Source organism: Rutilus rutilus (assembly GCF_951802725.1).
Source record: "Rutilus rutilus genome assembly, chromosome: 4".
Classification (NCBI taxonomy): domain Eukaryota; kingdom Metazoa; phylum Chordata; class Actinopteri; order Cypriniformes; family Leuciscidae; genus Rutilus; species Rutilus rutilus.
In genome coordinates this window covers 17,443,797-17,463,135 of record NC_140212.1, presented here as the reverse complement: position 1 = coordinate 17,463,135, position 19,339 = coordinate 17,443,797, and the positions used below count along the sequence as shown (strand labels likewise).

Sequence of the window (19,339 nt, the reverse complement as noted above, 5' to 3'; positions counted from 1 at the left end):
CATCTCTGTCAAGTCAATGCGCCTCATACAGTATAAAACTAACACGTCATATGCTGCAGTTTAATTTACATCGTTCGCGTACACCCTGAATAATAAAGGTTATTTAATGGTATTACCAGTTCCATGAAGAACCTGTAACATCAACAGAACCTTCCCACTGCCCAAATGTTCGTCAGATTAGGAATGTTCTTCACACCCATTGGGGTTTCTTTTAAGAAATGGTCATTTAAAAGTTCTTTTGGAAACCAAAAATGGTTTCTTCTATGGCATTGCTGTGTACTACCCTTTATTTATGTTTAAAACCTTTACTTTAAGAGCATATTTCTGCAACCTCACGACTGTTACAAATGAGCGGAAACGACGCTGGTGTGTGACACGTAGCGTTGTTAACGTTACCTCAGCGACTGCGGTGAAGAATAGGATAGGCTACTAAAGATTCTGAAACCTGGAGGATTTAAAGTTGTTGTTGTTGGATTTTCACTTTGTATCTTCAGAACTGGGAAATGGAGTTATTTAAAATGTAGCGTCTCTGTGATGTGAATGACAAATTTGTTGAGAAGAAAAATCTGGCAGACTGACAGCATCTGTGTGTCACAAGATATGAGCACACATCACATGAAAGATTCATTTGCATTGCTTCGAGAGAAATGCTTTGTCGTGCTATGGACCTACAAGCGTGGTGAAAAATATGAGTGGCATATGACCGCCAATGTTTTTATTATTTTACTAAGAATTCCCAGTAAGCTAAAAGTGTTCTAAAAATTCATTGAGGCAGATTTTTAATAGATGAAGTGGCACTGAATCTTCCCAGAGGTTACATGATGATGACACACACACACACACTTGTGTTTTATGAGGACTTTCCATATACATAAGACGTTTTTACATAAAAAAAAAATAAAAAAAAAACCTTCATTAGGCCTACTATTATTTATAGCCTGTTTCTCGACATTTGCAATATGTGGAAAATGTCACATTTTAACTGCATTATAAAATGTGGAGAAAACATGAAGGGGTTTGAATACTTTCTGGATGCACTCTATATATCCGTAGTTGTGTTGCATATATCAGATAACAGGTTCATGTTGCCAATTGTGTAGCCTTATTCAAGTTTAAAAGCATTTCAGATGAGAGCACGGTTGCCCTCGGCTGTTGATCAGTCAGAACGGTCAGATGAAAGGCTTGGCAACAAGATACAAAGGCAAAAACAGTTTATGTAAAATTTGATGGTTGTTGTCAGATTGCACACGTCAAATAATGTATGCTCCTGCAAAGATACTTATTTATAGCTTGTATGACCCCAGACTCCCACCTTTTCAAGTCAATGCAAAACAAAAGTATGGTCCGTAAGTCAGTGTCTACTTTATTCTGGCACTGTAACATTTTCTTTGAAGTGCATAGTTGGACACAGTGAGGCATATTTCAAAACCTAGAAAGAAAATGAGAAAAACCTAATTTCTCTTAAAGATTTTAATTACATGCTTTAAAGTGCAATGAAATGTGAAATAAATTGTTTATTCAGGGAATAGAACTCAGGGTACAACATTATCAGGCATGAGATGAGATTCTGGGCACATATGTAACTTTTCGGTCCATAAACTTCATTACCTTTTATTAGAGGATTTGCACATCCATCAGGTCACATGGGTACAGGAAGTGTATGGCAAGACTTTGGTGAATTAAAAGGTATAGAATTCAATAAGTAGCTATCATAAAACAGGGATCAAACATGGGTCAGCTGTCAAAGAACAAAATGCATATAATACTGTTTATTTTATGATTATTAAACTTATTTCATCCATTGCTCTTTAACAGACGCCAGTGATTTTGGTTGTTTTTACCAAGTCTTAGTGTGATTGTAATTGTTCATGTTTGTGCGAGTGTAGAAGAGAGAGCAGCGAGTGAAATGACATACCTCGAGTCTGAAAACTTCTGAGAACTTCATTTGTAGAACATCTGGCTGTTAGAAAAGAGAATAACTATTAGTGTAAACCTTTCAGGTTCATTTGGCAAGTTGCTTCTATTTTGCACGTTTCAACTGAAACATCTTCACATTAGGTGGCATTTATACTCTAATAACTTGCAGGAACAGAACTGGAAAAGTATTTTTGAACAAAAAAAAAAAACGGTCCTTTTGAAATAAGCATCTTACCATGTCAATGAACTTGTGTTGTGCAACTTCAAAACACTGATTTTTTTTTTTTCAAGCAAATTTTAAACAGAACATTGTTAAATAGGTGGTGGAAGGAATATTCAACAAAGTAAAACACACAACCATAGAGAATACAAACGATTCACTTGTTCATGCTTGCAACACAATAGATTTCCCATTGTAAAGCCTTTTGTAAATGTAAGGAGGCGGAAGTTTGTGCCAAGTTGCTATGAGAGAGAAACAAGTCAGAACTTGTTTGCTGATATTGAGTGAAAAGTGGGTCCCTAGAAACCAAAGCTCTCTCTGGGTGACCGCTGTGTACGACCCAACAAACAACAGCACAGGCGACTGTCTCCAGCCACCTGAACCACCTTCCTACAGCCCACTGGCTGAAAACCATTACACACCGTTCAAAAGAGCAATCACCTGTACTGTAAATGTGTAAGAGCCTCAAAATAATCATTTATTATGCCTCACTCAGAGAAAATAAGACAGTCTTTGCAGCAGAAAACAATGCTGGGGAGCATTTCCTTCAAGAGGAGGAACAATTTAAAGGGGGTGTGTCTCAAGAGCTCAGGAACTCAGGAACACCTTTCAGTGCAGCAAAGAACTCAAATTAACATCAATCAGAGAAACTTATACATCAGCATGTACATAAATTAAATTATTACAAACATTCTAGTAGATGATATAATGTATACAGCATCACTGCAAGTCCACAAGTAGTTGTTTTAATTCTAAGCCCTTAAACTCGACCCTTAAAACATAAATGTATTTTCTAACCAGCATGTAAAGGGAGAACCTCGCTTGTTGAGTCATAAATAAAATTCATTAATCATTAAGAAATTTGAACAAGAACTATAATACAAGGCAAGGCAACATATGAGCCTCCCAGACTTCATGTGAGGAAAGTAGAGGAGAGGAGGTATATATCTGCAGTGCCTCAGCTCACGTAGGTCAACACCACTGACTGAATGGGCTCTCGGCACACCGGACACAACTTGTTCCGGTTCTTTAATTTCTTGGCGCAAGTGTAACACGCCATAAGGTGTCCAGTCCTTCCGTGGACGATGCAGCCATTCTTGGGGCGACTCTGACAGATGACGCAGGGTTCGAGACATGTGGCGGGCAGGCAGGCCTCCAGGCTGTTGAAGCGCTCTAGCTCAGGGGTCTCTTCCTGGCTGCTGCCCACCCCAGAGGAGGTGGAGGGCTGCGATGACGAGGTCTGAGAGTCAGTCAGGGAGCCGGGGGTGGCAGAAGAGGGAGCTACTTCTTTGGCTGCGGAGGCGGCGGCGGAGACGGGAGATTGCAAGCACTTGCCGTCGGGTACGTCCACTCCTTCGTCCGTCTCTGGAAGAGGGCTTGAGGGTTTGGAAGGAAGCATTTTGTCATCCGAGGCCAAGATGGTTGTTGTTGTTGTGGTGATGCTGGTGACTTCAGTGCTGGTTTGAGTGTTAGTGGAGGGGTTTTCATTGTTGGAGTCTGATTCTGGAAGCCAACCGGGTCGGACATTCCAGCAGCTTTTGCAATGCCGAGGAAGAGGAGGGTTGAGCACGTTACATTCAGCACACTTCCAGTAGTCCTGAGTGAACACATAGTTGCATTAAGTACAGATTTTTCATATCTATGCACATTTTTCTTGCTTTTTTGAAATACAAAAGCCTGTTAAATCCAAGGGTCAGAGAAAGGGTGGAAATGGACATGAAACACTGGTTTTGGTGCAAAAAACTTTAAAATTAAATGCTATAAAAGTTTAAAATATGGTCAACATGAAATTGATACACATTCCTGGTCGTATTAGTGCGCAAAGTTCATAAGGGGGGAAAAATGTCTGTCTTCATAATCATAAACAAAATGTCATAACTAGCTGCTTCTCTGAAACAACTTTCTTTTTTGGCAGACTCACAAAAGCCTCTTATTCTTAACCCCCAACCTTTGATCCAAATGGCACCACAATAGTATGCAACACCCACTTTTCATGATCCAATCTAATCATAATAGATAAATCCAGTTTATCAGTTTATCTGGATAAAGTCCAGTTCTACTTTCATTATTGAAGTGAATTGCTACATACTGCCTCAGTTATCTCAGTATCCTCATCAAACGAGTCTTCATCCTCAGCGATGATTGTGACTTCATACACCTGAATGAGCAAAAGAAAATTACAGTGAGTTAAGGACTGTTAAACAGATTAGGCTACGTACATCCAAAAACTCAGTCCTGGAGGGCCACTGTCCTGCAGAGTTTAGCTCCAGCTTGCCTCAACACACCAGCTAGGAAGTATGCATAGAATGACCTTGATTAGTTACTTCAGGCGGGTTTAATTGGGGTTGGAGCTGAAATCTGCAGGACAGTGGTCCTCTAGGGGAAGGAATGGACACCCTACTTTTACACTAATCCAGATACATGAAAAAAAAATTCTCTCTACATTTTGGCTTTCCATCCACAATCAGGCGACTTTTTTTATCCTGTGAAAACCAAGTTTATACCAAGTGGATAAATTTGAAAATGCTTTTTTCACTAATAAAATGAATGTGCAAGAATAATTACGAGTCATCTCAGTGAGCTTTTATTACATTTAACGTGCAGTAAGAAGATTTTAACATTTTCTGATGTTTCAGCGTGGACAAGAAACTTTGTGGAAAATGCTTGAAGAGGCTAGTGCGGACGGAGAGCTTTTTGAAAGTGCGGTTTTCAAATGTATCCGGATGTTTGTTAATATCTCTCTCAATAGAGCAGGAGTTGAGTTGAAACCTCGTTGTCTCCCGGCACCGAATCCTCATCGTTCTCACTGTAGGCATCGGAGTTGATGGACTCCACCTCGAACTCCACACTGAAATTATCAGAGTCTGAGTCCTCGCTTTCATCACTGCCTTCACTGTGAGAGATACCTACTTCCTGTTGAACAAACAAAAACACTGGTTAGAGAGGGCCACATGACAGCACAAAGAAGTTAATGTCACCGCTGGTAAAACAAAACTACGTGAAGGACCGTTTAAAGGTGCTACTCACAGAGTTGCTGTGTGCCTCCGAAGACTCGCTGTTCCTCCTCTCCCGGTGCAGGCCGCCGATCACACACCAAGACAGGCTGTCATCAAATGTCAGGGAGAAGCTGTCTGACTTGTGCCTTTTCCTGCGTTCTCTAAGCTCGTCTTCGGCCGAAGAACTCTCTATTGAAACCACAAAAACCAAGTTTAGCACACTAAGCTGTTTTTGAACACGTGCCCTTATGATGGTTTTCACATATAATTGCTCTGTAGGTAAACAAGAACACGCTGCTTCTTAGGCTTTCCAAACATTTCCAGTCTGTTTTTTTTTTGGGGGGAAGTTTGAATGTATACTGCTTATTGCATTAGTGTAAATCAGTTAATTTGCTGATGGTCCTTTTCTATGCACTCAACTTATGGGCCATGCAGGAGCAATGCTCAGAGCAATAATCCTGTTTTAATGGTGCATCTGGTGCTGCTTGCTCAACAAACTGCCTTTGTGTGCATAGTTGGGGTTTTTAAATGGGCCATTGAAGAGCAGCAGTCATCTGAGCACATTCTGCACAGCCTCCAGATCTCAGTGTCCTTTTGAGAGGTTCACAGTCAGAGAGAGAGCAGTCACTATGGTACCACATGTTTACCCACATGCCACATACAGCCCTCTGTCAGGACTGAAGGAACAGCACAAAATGATCCATTATGAGGGCTTCCCTGGTCAGCGGCTGAGGTTGTTATAATGTAAATTGATATACTTATATAGGGCAAGAAAGCAAACAGTCCTTAAAGAAAGGAGTTGCCTCAACCTTTCACAAAACTCCCATGAAAAAAATAAACAAGCTGGCAATCATGAAATCTAAAAACAGCTATTTAATTTAACAGCCATTCAATGCAAAATTTCATCCAAGGCAACTGGCTAGCAAAAATAAAAGAAAGGGACAAGCCCTTCCTGTTCAAACAGGAAATATGCCAATACTGGAAAGAAAACTGACCATTAAGCTCTACTCAAAACATTTGTTAAGTGACAGCTGAATGTGAAGATACAAATCCCATCAGACCCAGTTGATCAAGCATGTGCTTTCATACACACCCAACAGGACACAGCTGGTGTGTGTGTGTTTTTCTCTGTGGTGTGTGTGCGCTCACCAGGATCACTGCTCCTCCTCCTCCTGCGCTGCTGTTGTGAGGTAGATGAGCGAGAGTCTGAATCCGTATCCTGGAATAGACAGTTGGGTTTCAGTCATGCTTCAATCTCAAACACAGCAGGAGCTCTATAAAACCCATCCAAGCACAAAAGCAGCACTACCAGGGCAACTCTGTGGAATGGGTCAATACTCTGAGGTTCTAAGTGTGTTGAGCATTAAAAAAAAATGTTTACCCCAGGCCCTCGATCTGGTTCACTTTGACTCCTGGGTTCAGAGAAGGTAGACTGAGTTTCTGTAAAAGGAAACAAGGACAGTTTGAACAACAACAAAAAAAGATAAGAACATTTGTTCGAGCAAAACAATAATATTAAAGATGGAACAGAGGAGATAAAACAAAAGGTTTAACAGTCATAGTACCTGGATTTTTCACTGTCACAAGGTTTCTATTGATCATTGCAAAGAGGGCTCTGAAAAAAAAAAAAAAAAGGTAAAATTAACAAGTAAAACTTTCATATAGCAAATTTCACTTTCAGTTCTTAAAAAAAATACGAGGAACACATTATATATGCGATTAAAAAAAAATATATATATATATATATTTATATACACACACATATATCTCTCTCTTTGGTCATCTACTGTGACAAATCAAATATATTTTGCAGCTATTTAAAATCTTAAACAGGTGATCACAGATTCATTCAGAGCTAGTAGGTTAAATATCCCAGACCCCTGCCACCTGTTGCTTTAAAGCCCCACCCTGATATTCTCAGGGGTCATTCATTATTGCTGCAGCTGTTTCTGTCTACGTGAAGTTAGGGTCAATACGCACCGTGGCTCTTTGACTGAGAAACTTTTCACTCCGAGAACAGCACCGAGAGCATCCTCTCCGCAGTGAACGATGTGTTGCTGCTGCTTGTCATATAACTCCTTGCTCATGATATACTTCCCCAAATAAAACATAACCTAAACAAACACATAAACAAAAGAGTACCGTTTAGAGATCCACAAGGAAACAAGTGTGTTGAGAGGAAGGATGGTATTTAAATACAGATGAGTAACACATTCCTGTTAGTCAGACATAGTTCCACCCATTAAAAAAAAAAGATGACTCATGACTTCACGCTAAAAAGTTGACAACAAATGAAAATATATCAAACAACTTAACATTTAATAAGTAAGCATATTATCCAGTTATCTATGTTACTGCACAGTGCACACTACCAATGAAAGACAGAAATTAAATGTTGTACTTTTAATCATTCATACAAAACCTATTGCAATTTTATATATATTTGCTAAGGTGTTCAGAATGGTTTCTTACCAGATTGACTCAAAAAAGCCCTCCCTAAAGTCTCTAGGCATTACTCGGGTCTTTCCTTTAATGCAAAAGGGATTTTTTAAACTTTCTATCATCCTATAAATCAAAACCCTAAGACTTTTTTTTAGTCTGATAGAATGTGCAAAAAATCCCTTTTGTGAATTATTATTCATCTGTAACACAACTTGAAGCTTAATACTTTGGGTCTGGGGTTTGTTCAAATCCCTAAACCAAAGAATGAGCAATGTGAGAGAGAAAAAAAACATGTTTGCTTTTCTTGCAAACATCAAGAATGAATATCTCACTGAATAAAGGCAGTAACTAAATATAATTCACCACCCACTGCCCTAGAATATTTACACAACGATATGCAGGTTTAACCATACACACAAATGAGCAGCAGCAACGTGAAACTGGAGAAGGATTATTTTTTAGCTAGCAATTTCAAACACCACTGCCATATGACCACAAACTCATTTCAGAAACTCTCAAATAAGTGCTTATATGAAAGACTATTCACACAAAACATACGGCAAGGTTCAGCTACTAAAATAACTAGCATAATTCCAATTAGATATAACAACACCATAAAGCATGGTGTGTATACTAATGTTTAAAAAGTTCGAATGGACTAAAAACTGCTGTCAACAGACACGTCTCCTCACCTCCTTCATAGTGAAAACATCTTTATCTGCACCTGCATCCTCTAACAGCCTTTTTAATGGCACCTTTGGTCTTACCTAAGGAAGTTACAATAAATAAGACTCAGTCATTTCAAGGCATAAAAACACATGTGAATACTCAAAAGAACACTGCATTTACCAGCTTTTCATTGTCAACCTTGTTGATCTGAGAACTGCTTAAACAACTCTCTGTTGCCATATTTGTAGTGATCTGTAAAACACATAAACAGTTGTTACATGAAGCAAATCAGCACACATAAAAACTTCAGAAAGAACATTAACGTTACCTGTGCAAATGGAGGTAAATTGGATATTCTACCTAAGAATCTTCTATATATACTCTGCTAGCTGTACATAAAGTGCTTGAGCTCTGGGTTAGTGAGGAGTGGGAGCCGGCTGAGAGCCCGTCTATGGTTTAAATAAACGCAGAGAGACATGTCAGGGCTAGAATCCACCGCGCCGATCATCATGTCCTGGGCGGGTTCGGGCATGACAAGTCAAAGCGTGACTGGCTTCCCACTCCTAGCGGTGGAAGACGATCTTTGCTGAGCTTGGTGTCTGTCTCTGCGATCATGTCCGGGCATGTCCCTCTCGACTCACTACTACACTACAACCCGCCCAAGCTTATCAGTGACAGGTGAAAAAACGAAGTGTTTGGACCAAAGCGATGAGACCAGCCCGGATTATTAGAGCCTCAGTCAAATAAACCAAAATAAACTAACCAAAAAGACCAAAAGTTCTACGGATGGATGGATTGTCATGCGAGTAAAGCTCCAAATGTCTTTGGAATACGACAGTGCTTTGTTTATTTATCTGAAATGCTCTGCAAACAGTAGTAACGTTACACACTAAAACACAACAACAACAACCTCAAGTGTGTTGTCTTCTGGATTTAAATCTGACATCTGCGTGCATGGGAATGTCCTCCGTTCAAATTAGCTGCACATGATTCATGTAAAACCTGAAGCATCAATTGCGATCGACGTGTAAATGTTGTTTTAGATTTAGATCAGATTAAACGATGAGCATTGCGCGCTTTTAGATCGTTATTTTCCTGTTTATCACCGTGAAACTGCTTTGAAACAATCTGTATAGTATAAAGCGCTATGTAAATAAAGGCGACTTGACTTATCCAGAATAAACGTCATGCACGCCGTTGTTTACGTTACTTTTACACATTTCGTAATTTCTTTACAAGCAGATTAGTGATAATAGTATTAAATAATCAACATAAAATGCTTCTCGCCGAATGTGGAGTGTTGCATATTTGAGCGACAAGAAAGAACTAACGTTACGCTGTCGTTATTGTTACAGCGCCACAAATGCACGCTCTCTCGGATGTCTGTTTCCCGCTGTGGACACTCAGGAAAACCCGAGGCTGCAGTAGGCCGCGCTTACAGAGCTAGCGCTTGGCTAACTGAGGCAAAGGATTTCAGGCGAATAAACGGATATTAAAGCTTCATGCCGTGTTAAAATAATAAGCTGGAGCGTTTAGCAGTATTTGCGGATATATGCAGCCTGGTAGGTGTAATACATATATGAGAAAGTGCGAAAATTGTTACACTGAAAGTGTTAAATAATCTGTCTTACCTGCTGGTGACCGTTGAGAGGCACGAACTCTAACTCCCTCTACCGGCGACCGTTTGAATTCGAAATGTCCCTGCACGTGCACTGAACGCGGGGTGTAAACATCACACAATACACTCGAGTAGCCTATGTAAATTATTGTCTACTCATGCATTTTTACTGTTTATGGGTTTAAAGTAGCTCAGTTAAATTGTAAAATCGCTTTTATATTTGCAGGTTAACATAGGATTGAGGATTAAAGTTAGACTTTTTTGTCTCCTTGTTTTAATATAATATAGTTTTAGCAGCTGAGTTCTGCATATTCCAGGTAATATGTGTGAAGCTAACAAGAGAATATGACAACAAAGTAAAAGTATTAACCAACATTTTTATTTTTTTAATTACATTTAGTTGTAGAATGTTATTCTCTGCTTGCCCATGTTTGCTATGTAAAAAGTGTTAGCCTATTTAAAACATGTATTGAAATTTATTCAGGTTTGTTTAAAGATTTTTGTTTAGAGATTTTGTACAAACATTGAGATACTTAATTTTATATAAGTTAGGTGACAAAAAATCAGTTAGGTACATTAGCTAATCTGCATTTTTAAATGGTTTAGTTCATCTGCTCTACATGTTTTATAAGCTCTATCCTGCCTTTTTAAATGCTTCAAAGTATATTTTCACATACTTGTATTATTCTGAATTAAATATACAATTGAATTTACCCAATGCTCTTCAATTTAGTCCATGTTTTAATTGTTATATGATACATTATCACTTATTTTCATATTATTAGGTAGTTATTTAGTGATAGTGTTTATTTATGATCACTTGATAATATTAGGCTAAACGCATCTCTAATCAAACCACTAGATAATGATTTTCTCCTTTAAATAATGAACTATTTTGCATGGTTCTATTGTGTTTAACTGAAACCCCTTTCATCAGTTGTTTCGATTTTGTGTTGAGTAATGATGACTGTTGTTGTAACATGACCCTTGTACACATTATTGTGAATGGTAGTCCATTTGTTAGCCAACTACTCAGAAACTTGCTAGTTAGGGGAGCTATTGTTTGCTAAGTGAAATCAGTGCTGTATAAAGGGGACAAATGCTTTGGAAACATGTCTTGTACAGTCCCTGTGATAGGATCTGATCTTTAGGGCCCAAGCAGAATGACTCAAGAGGTTATTTTAGTACAACATGTCCCTTTACGCTCAACATGTTTGGGCTTGTACGTCTGTAATAATGAGGAAATTCCATGGACCACTGAAGTCATCAAAAAAGCAAATAATTTAATTAATGGTAGTAAGGATAAAGACAAATCCTAAAGATTAAAGTGTAAGGCATTTACAGTGTCAAACATATGATCCAGGTTTTAGTTCTCATAAAACATTGATCCTTTACTAAGGCACAAACTTCCACTTAAAGGGATAGTTAAACAAAAAGTGAACTTTCTGTCATCATTTACTCCCCCTTATGTTGTTACAAATGTATTTCTTCTGTGGAACACAAAAAGATATTTTGAAGAACACTGAGATCTAAATATTGAAGAAACACTCTTGATAAATCTCTCAAAATCTCTTCTTTGTTTGAAAGTAGGTCATTTTTGGGTGAACTATCCCTATATTTTCAGCATTTTGGTTTACCATATCCCTTTCGAAACTGGGACGAGTCTAATATTCGCAGCAAAACATCTAGATTGGAGACTTTGGAATGTGATTAATGTTTAAGTTGCAAAAGAGAAAAGCATGTAGAAAAACCCTCAACATGAACTGAACGAATGATTGACATTCCATTTCATAGACAGCAAAAGACTCACGTCTTTTTGCCAAGTAGGCAGTGACCCTTGTCCTCGAAGTTGTGACTCAATACAAGATAACATTCCATCTTTGAAAAATGTGACAAAAAAAAAAAAAAAAAGTTCTCTGTAACTTTCTATAAAAAGTTTTATTGTTGTACAGACCATTTGAAAATACATCATTAAGTAAAACATACAAAATAAAAAAGGAAATGCTTCAACATTCAGAGTTTTTCTCTCAAACGTTCTGCATGTTTATTTGCAAATATAGAATTTTGGCACAATCAGGCCTATGGTCTCTGTGTGAGCTTGCTTTTGCCCTCCTCCTGCTCTGCCAGTTTGAAATGGGTGTATGCCAGGATGCCAGTGAGGGTGCAGAGGATGCCCAGACCTTGGTTTAGGGACAAGGGGTCCTGGAACAGAACATACCCACCCAGTAATGTGATGCAGAACTTGAAGTGTCCAAACATGTTGTAGCTTTGAAGACAAATGTTAAGGGATCTTGTTTGACAATGACTTTTGAGATCTCTTGAGGCTTATGACTTGCACTTGAGTCACAGACTTAAGTCACTTGAGTCACAGACTTGAGTCATGCACTCATAGAAAGAGCTTCTAAATGATTCTTTATGAACATTAACATTCTTTGGACCATTTATAGTTAGGGTTTTTGTGTTGTATAGTTAGGCTTGTGAATATGATATTTAAAAAAGCTAATAAATCTGTTTATAACAAACAAATAAATAAAATATGCTTCATTTCACAGTACATGTACTTACAGTGTACTTACCCAAGAAAGTACTGGTAATATAAAGTAACTAGATGGGTTAAGGTTAGGTTTGGGGGAAGGTTCAGGTAGATATAACCCAGTTATTGTAGTTGCTATAATAAGTACATACCGGTAGTATGTTATTTTGGTAACACTTTACAATAAAGTTTCATTAGTTAACATTAATTTCATTAGTTAAAATGTTAAGAATGAACAATACTTCAACATTTGTTACGTTATTCTTGGCATTTACTAATAGCTTTTTTTAAGATCAAAAGTTGTATCTGTTAACATTAGTTAGCACTGAGCAAACGTGAACTTGAACATTTTGAATGAACTAATATTAAAAGTTAATAAATGCTGTACGAATATTTCTCATTGTTAGTTCTAATGTTAACAAATGAGACCTTATTGTGAAGTGTAACTGTTATTTATTTAAGTTTTGTGAATATACGTTTAAAAAAAAAAGTATGTTCAAAATTAGTAAAATCTGTTAATATTGATTTATGGATATGACATGTCTTGTGAATGTAAACGTTAATAAATCGGTTCAAAATAAGAAAAAACAGTTAATAAAAACATGCTATTTTTAATATTGATGTATGGCTATATCAGTCTTGTGAACATGTAAAAATATTAATAAATCTGTTCAAAATAAGTTAAATGTGTTTATAAAATAACAGATGTTATTTTTAATATTGATTTATGGCTTCATCAGTCTTGTGAATATGTAAACGTTAATAAATCTGTTCAAAATAAGAAGAAAAAAAATGGTTAATAAAAACAGATGCTATTTTTAATATTGATTTATGGTTTTATCAGTCTTGTGAATATATGTAAAAAAAGTTAATAAATCTGTTAAAAATAAGTATAATCTGTTAATAAAATAACAGATGTTATTTGTAATATTTATTCATGGCTATATCAGTCTTTTGAATGTAAAAATGTATAACATAAGTATAATCAATTATTAAAATAACAGGTTTTTGAAAAAAAAAATACATACATTTTGGACATAAATATCAGTGTTAAATATACCTATACATAAATGGTAACACTTTAGTTTAGGGCCCAATTCTCACTATTAACTAGCTGCTTATTAGCATGCATATCACTAGGATATGGGCTGTTTATTAGTACTTATAAAGCATGCCTTATTCTGCATGATCATATTCTACATCCCATATTCCTACCAAAACTACCTTACTAACTATTAATAAGCAGTTTATTGAGGCAAAAGTCATAGTTAATAGTTAGTCAATAGTATACTTTTATAAATTATATTTGTACAATTATTTATAAATTAACATTTTATATAAATTCTATACAATAGAAATGTATATAAATTATAATTCCAGATCCTTGGCTTTAAAAAGAAAAGCAGCAGCTTGAAATCCCCTTGTTGACAGAACACTTACCTAAATAAGTGGCCCAAAAGTGCAGTTTAAAACACGAGTGCTCCCTCTGCTGCTTTCTTTGAGAGGTCTCACTCATAAACTCACTTTCAATGGGTGCATTCAAAACTATGAAATGTTTCTAGTATGGCTCAAGGCTACAAAAAAAAGTGCCTCGATTTACAGCTTCCTCTTTCATTATTAAACAAGCGTGTAACTATGCTTTAACTATTTGCCCAGGCTCTGTAAGCAAACAAGTGCTTGCATTATAGGCCTAACCTGACAATTAACAGACAAGTAATGTTATAGAGCACTGTTTACAGATATTTGTCTATAGGGTGTGTTTTGCACTATGAATAGAAGAGAAGGAAATAGCCACAGCTGTTGGTATTTTAGAGAAGTAGCAGAAAGGATACGTAACAGGAGACGTGTTCCCAATGATCCAGTAAATGGACAGATTAACCAGAAAGGCTATAACACCAGACAGCAGTACCATAACCTTGATGAAGAGGAGAAAAAAAAATCAAGAATCAACAGAATCAACAATTTGAAATTGCAATTGATCTTAATACTTATCTTAAATTGAGCTTTGTGAACTTTTTACCCAATAGAGGGGAGTAAAACATTAAGAATTTGTACTTTTTTTCCCAGGAAATCTGGGCACAAGGCTTTCTCTGTGACTGTGTGTTTGTGTAAGAAGGAAATTCCTTTGGATAGTTGCAGAGGGAGTGTGTGAGCCAGTGAGAGAACTCATTCTCTTACCAGGGCCTGAAATGACCAGGGGCCAAAGATGCCGCCCTCTCCGCTCAGGGGTTCGAAGAACGGCACTAGGACCAGGAGAAATGCAGACGAAATGGGTGCCTGATAATACAGTAACTGCATAGAGTTCACCTGCAGCTCATGCTGTTTGGCACCGACCCACTATATTAAGAGAAACAAGTCATTAGTCAATTAAATACAGCATAATCAAAATGTCTGAATAATAAATGAGGGAAATAATGTTTTTGTGGTCAGGAATTTTACTGGGGATCCATGAAAGTACTTTCTTTAATATATATATATATATATATATATATATATATATATATATATTTAGTATAATTGGGGTAGATTTGTTCTATAGCTACTTTTTTTATGTTTATTTATTTATTAAAAAATACCATAAAAACAGCAATAGTGTTACATTATTACAATTTCATAACTATGTTATTAAAATGTAATTTATTCATGTGGTGCAAAGCTGAATATTCAGCATCATTACTCAATTCTTCAGTGTCACATGATCCTTCAGAAAACATTCTGATATGCTGATTTGCTGCTCAAGAAACACTTCTTATTATTATCAATGTTGAAAACAGTTGTGCTGCTTAATATTCTTTTGTGGAAACTGTGATGAGTAAAAGTTCAAAAGAACAATTATCTGAAATAGAAATCTTTTGTAATATCATACATATCTAGTGTCACTATTGACTAATTTAATGTATCCTCAATATCAAAAATAATAATAACCATTAATACTATTAATAATAATGTAGTGTAATAATAATAATAATATTAAAACAATCAATTCAAGTTATTATAAATACCAGAATTTCTATATTGGAGGTCTCTGGGTTGGCCAATAGTCTGACTCCTGATTCATGGGAATGAAGGGATATGACTTTTCCATAAGGATACCAAGTGAGATTGCCATAATACTTACCACTTGATACAGTGAGGTTACAAAGACCCCCAGTGTGGCAAAGATCATCCCCAGAAGATTGAACCTCACATCATAGTAAGAGTTCAGTATGACCCCTAAAGTGATTGGCACCTTTAACACACACACACACACACACACACACACACACACACACACACACACACACACACACACACAATCAATAAATTAGTTGTGTGAAAGGTGGTGTAAAAGCAGATCACAAATCTGCATGTAATCATGACTTGATTTTATCGGCATTTAGCCTGAGCATAGTTCAAACTGATATATGTGAATGCTAAACAATTGATGAAATAGATGACAGTTATAATAATGCTCATTATTACAAACAACATATATATGCATATTTTTGCATTTACAGTGTGGCCTGATAGTGATTTTTGTTTTATTTATTTCCAGATTTTTAACACATCAGATTTGATGAACACATGAACTACTGATATGTTAAGTAAAACGTTTGAATGACTTCTTAGACTATACCAGTCGCATAATTGAAAACCCACTTACTAGAGTCAGTTTAATCTTTGTGGAAAATGTCTTTCTGTAGTACATGGTCTGGATGGCTATAATCACGGGTGTTGTCATGGTCTTGGCCAGCTGATATGTTCCTATAGTGTTGCTTTGGAGAGACAGATTCGTGAAAACAACAAAACCACAGAAACTCAGAGCTAGCAGGATGATTTTAGAAGGTCTGAGACTCTTGGGGGAGAATATATCCATCTTCTGGCAAATATACAGCCCCAGCCATGTCACTACGAAATGAATGAGAGTCATGGTCATGTTGGGAAAACCATAGTGCACATAGATCCATTTGTTGATGAACACTATGCAGATTGAAGACAATAAGTTAGCCAGCAGTCCTACTATTATCCGGCTGTTTCCAAACAAGTCAGAGAGTCGCGTCGCCATAGTTGAACTCATTTAGACGCAAATAATTCTGGAGAAACCGTTTAGGTGTCTGCATCAGCAGAAATATAACTCCACTGCTTTCTGTGGCTGAATGTGTGAAAGCGGTTCAGAAGAGCTTTCATTCTAGGACTCGAGCCCCGCATTCACTCACTCAAAGCACTGCCACGGCCGTGACGTGGTTAGACGCGACGCGACGCACGCAAATGAGGGATGTTCTTGGAAGGTAACGGTCCAACGTGAAACTCTCGCGAGATTCACACACGCAGAAAAATAATAGCAACGATGCGCATGCGCGAGAATTTCACAGCAGGACGGTTACCTTCCTGAGGGACACGCCACGTCACTGCTCTTACGTGCTGTCTAGTCTAGTGGACAAAATAAGAGAATAGCCTAATTTTATAAAAGATTTGCACCCTTTTATTAATTCGATAGTGTTGGGGGTTTCTTCCTTCTACTTTAACGCAAAGTTTTAACTGTTTAAAAACTATTTTAGAGGACATAATAAATTAAACACAATCAAGCTTTTTATTTTTTATTAAACAGACACATTTCAAACAATATTTGGTTGGTTCTGATCTGTTACCTATTCAGAGTTAGGGATGATATTTAGGCTATATGCTTTTTCTGGACCTTTACAAAGCCTTTGATTCTAGTGAACATGGTTTTATATTCAACAACACTTTGGAAAAATTACAGTTAAAACAGCTCAAACACGCATTTTAGTCGCAGGCTTAAGCCTTGTCTGTGAAACCTCAATCAAATTAATTATAAACAATATAATAAGATAAAAAAAAAAAAATAAAAAAAAAAGATGCCTAGCTGTTTTCCCATTCAGTTTTGTAAAATAGGGTCGCTACCGAGCCGAGGTGTGTAACAGTGTAAGTATTTTTCTGCACAACAATAATTGAATCTTTGATGATTGAATAAGTGCAATTCCCCTTTATCCTATAAGGTGGCAATGCCTGATACACATTGATGAAGTGACGTTTCACTCATAGTTACCGCAGGCAGAAAACAAAAGAATAGGAAGTATCATCAGCAAACCTTGAAATGGCTCAGCGATTTACTGCAGAGCAAGTACTGAACGCAATCAAATATTAGTGTCACTTGATGGTGGATCTGGTGAATAAGCTGTCAGCGATCACAAATATTGATTTTGAATATTTTGAAAATGATAGTTTTGATAATATGTTTGAGATGGCGAATATAAGCCATGGCTTCTTGAATGGGAAATGAGCTCTGACGAGGACAGTGATGATGGTATAAAACATCTGCTCAAACTGAACCCTTCCAAGCTCCAAAAGGTAACAAAATATGCTTTATTTTATTCTTCTGTAATTGTTACTCTAATATCAGGAGAGTTTTATATCATCGCGACTGGTAGAGATCCATCCGTGTTAGATATAGATCCGGGTCGCTAAAGAAAGACCCGAATATGATTGGTGAAACATTCATGCATTTAAGGGTTAATGATAATAACAAAGACTTAGACTCATTATTTAAGCCTGGTGTTGGGAAAAAAACTGGTTAGTTACCTAATATAATACTAGAAAGAAAAAAAAATCATGAAAATCATTTTCAATATTTAGTTATTTTAATATGTTAGCAAGGAGAGACACACTTCCCTGAAATAGATAAATGGCAGTTAGCCTAAATTGGTCCAATTGGTCATGCATGACAAATAACATGATATATTTTAATCCTTCACCTTGTTTTTAGTTTAGAGCAATGTAACACTCTGATTAAATATTATAGATAAAGCATTAAAAAAACATATAAAACAATATATTATTGTTTTTAAGATTTAATCATTCCCAAGATTTTTCCAGGACTGAGATCACTATTTTATATTCCAGATTCTGATATACCCAACTGTTCGATAACCATGGAACCAGACTGACCTTTGTTTAGAATACCAAATGTCACCAAAAGGTGGCAGCACAGTCCTGCCAACTCACTAAGCCCGCCTCCTATGATGTAATTATTCAGACAGCACATTTCCCCTCAGTACAGAAATGCCGTTTATTGTGAAAATTGGATCTGTTCCCAAAATCCTGCTGACGTGCAACATCAATATGTTGATTTCTCCTCTGAAACTGAAAAACATTTTCTCTTCCCCTGGTCTGATGACTGTAATAGTTCATGAGTAAAGATATATTAGTTGCCTCTAACTGTGTCTGCACACAGAATTTATCCTGCAGACAGTGTGTTAGTAGTGTAATGAATCTGCTATCAGTTCATCTCAAATGAATGTGTGTGTTTTCAGTGAGCTATGAATGCCGCAAGCAATCGTTCATCTGCAGGCATCTGCATGAAATTGTTTCCCTCTTGAATCATTAAGGGGGCTTAATTGACTTTTTAAATGAGGATGAGCTGCTTATACTTGCTGTATTGATTAGAATTTCAAGGAAGTTCAGATCTGTGCTGTTACTAATGTCCTTGATAGATGTTTATTCGTTGTTCTTTCCCGCAACCAAATAGGAATAATCTCCCAGCCAGTAAAGACACCAGACACACCCCTTACAATCCATGTGAGGAAATTATAGCCCCATTGAGCCATAAGAAACATGTTTCTTCATTGTTTCTTTTCTGCTTTCTGTAGCTCAACTGGTAGCCCTTATACTTAGTACTTATTACCGAAATAATACTGTCAAGGTTTTGTCTTTTTTGTGTGTTTAAGTTTTACTGTGAGGTGGTTTTGCTCTGAGTTGTGAGTTTGGTTTTCCATTACCTTTGTTCCTATTTCCCACTTCTGGCTAGTATTCTTGGTTACTCATTGTTTGATTAGTGTTTGCACCTGTGATTCATTTCGTTAATTGGTTTGGTTCTATGTATTTAAGCCTAATGCTGCGTTCACACCGACCGCGAATTGAGCGTCAAATTCGCTTCTATCGCGTCT

General features: G+C 36.9%; 2 protein-coding genes across 3 annotated transcripts; both read right to left on the bottom strand.

Moving 5' to 3' along the window:
• Positions 1 to 2,594: 2,594 nt before the first annotated feature.
• mdm2 (MDM2 proto-oncogene) lies at positions 2,595 to 9,943 on the bottom strand. Of its 2 annotated transcripts, none has more exons than XM_084408190.1 (11): positions 9,876 to 9,943; positions 8,425 to 8,496; positions 8,268 to 8,342; positions 7,114 to 7,247; positions 6,699 to 6,748; positions 6,515 to 6,573; positions 6,283 to 6,352; positions 5,165 to 5,322; positions 4,907 to 5,050; positions 4,227 to 4,295; positions 2,595 to 3,734 (listed from the first exon to the last, which is right to left on the bottom strand). In XM_084408190.1, the coding sequence occupies exons 2-11, from the start codon at positions 8,482 to 8,484 to the stop codon at positions 3,096 to 3,098; spliced, it is 1,458 nt and encodes a 485-aa protein (XP_084264316.1). In that variant the 5' UTR covers positions 8,485 to 8,496; positions 9,876 to 9,943; the 3' UTR covers positions 2,595 to 3,095. The 2 variants fall into 2 exon arrangements, with proteins under 2 accessions (XP_084264316.1, XP_084264317.1); XM_084408191.1 differs by lacking the exon at positions 9,876 to 9,943 and adding an exon at positions 8,573 to 8,814.
• Positions 9,944 to 11,785: 1,842 nt separating this feature from the next.
• slc35e3 (solute carrier family 35 member E3) lies at positions 11,786 to 16,637 on the bottom strand. The gene is made up of 5 exons (XM_084406979.1): positions 16,039 to 16,637; positions 15,514 to 15,624; positions 14,574 to 14,732; positions 14,228 to 14,310; positions 11,786 to 12,128 (listed from the first exon to the last, which is right to left on the bottom strand). Exons 1-5 carry the CDS (start codon positions 16,450 to 16,452, stop codon positions 11,942 to 11,944), a joined length of 954 nt encoding a protein of 317 aa, XP_084263105.1. The 5' UTR covers positions 16,453 to 16,637; the 3' UTR covers positions 11,786 to 11,941.
• Between the last annotated feature and the right edge of the window lie 2,702 nt (positions 16,638 to 19,339).

Bases quoted from the DNA above. Each gene is read 5' to 3' on its own strand.
- mdm2 (XM_084408190.1), bottom strand. From the start codon at position 8,484: ATGGCAACAGAGAGTTGTTTAAGCAGTTCTCAGATCAACAAGGTTGAC. The intron at 6,749-7,113 runs GTGCGTATTGAC...TTTTTTTTTCAG, and splicing joins TTCTCAGTCAAAGAGCCACG to AGCCCTCTTTGCAATGATCA. The intron at 6,353-6,514 runs GTAAACATTTTT...TGTCTATTCCAG, and splicing joins AACCAGATCGAGGGCCTGGG to GATACGGATTCAGACTCTCG.
- slc35e3 (XM_084406979.1), bottom strand. From the start codon at position 16,452: ATGAGTTCAACTATGGCGACGCGACTCTCTGACTTGTTTGGAAACAGC. The intron at 14,311-14,573 runs GTAAGAGAATGA...CTCTTCATCAAG, and splicing joins CCTGGTCATTTCAGGCCCTG to GTTATGGTACTGCTGTCTGG. The intron at 12,129-14,227 runs GTATCCTTTCTG...TTGTCTTCAAAG, and splicing joins GGGAACACGTCTCCTGTTAC to CTACAACATGTTTGGACACT.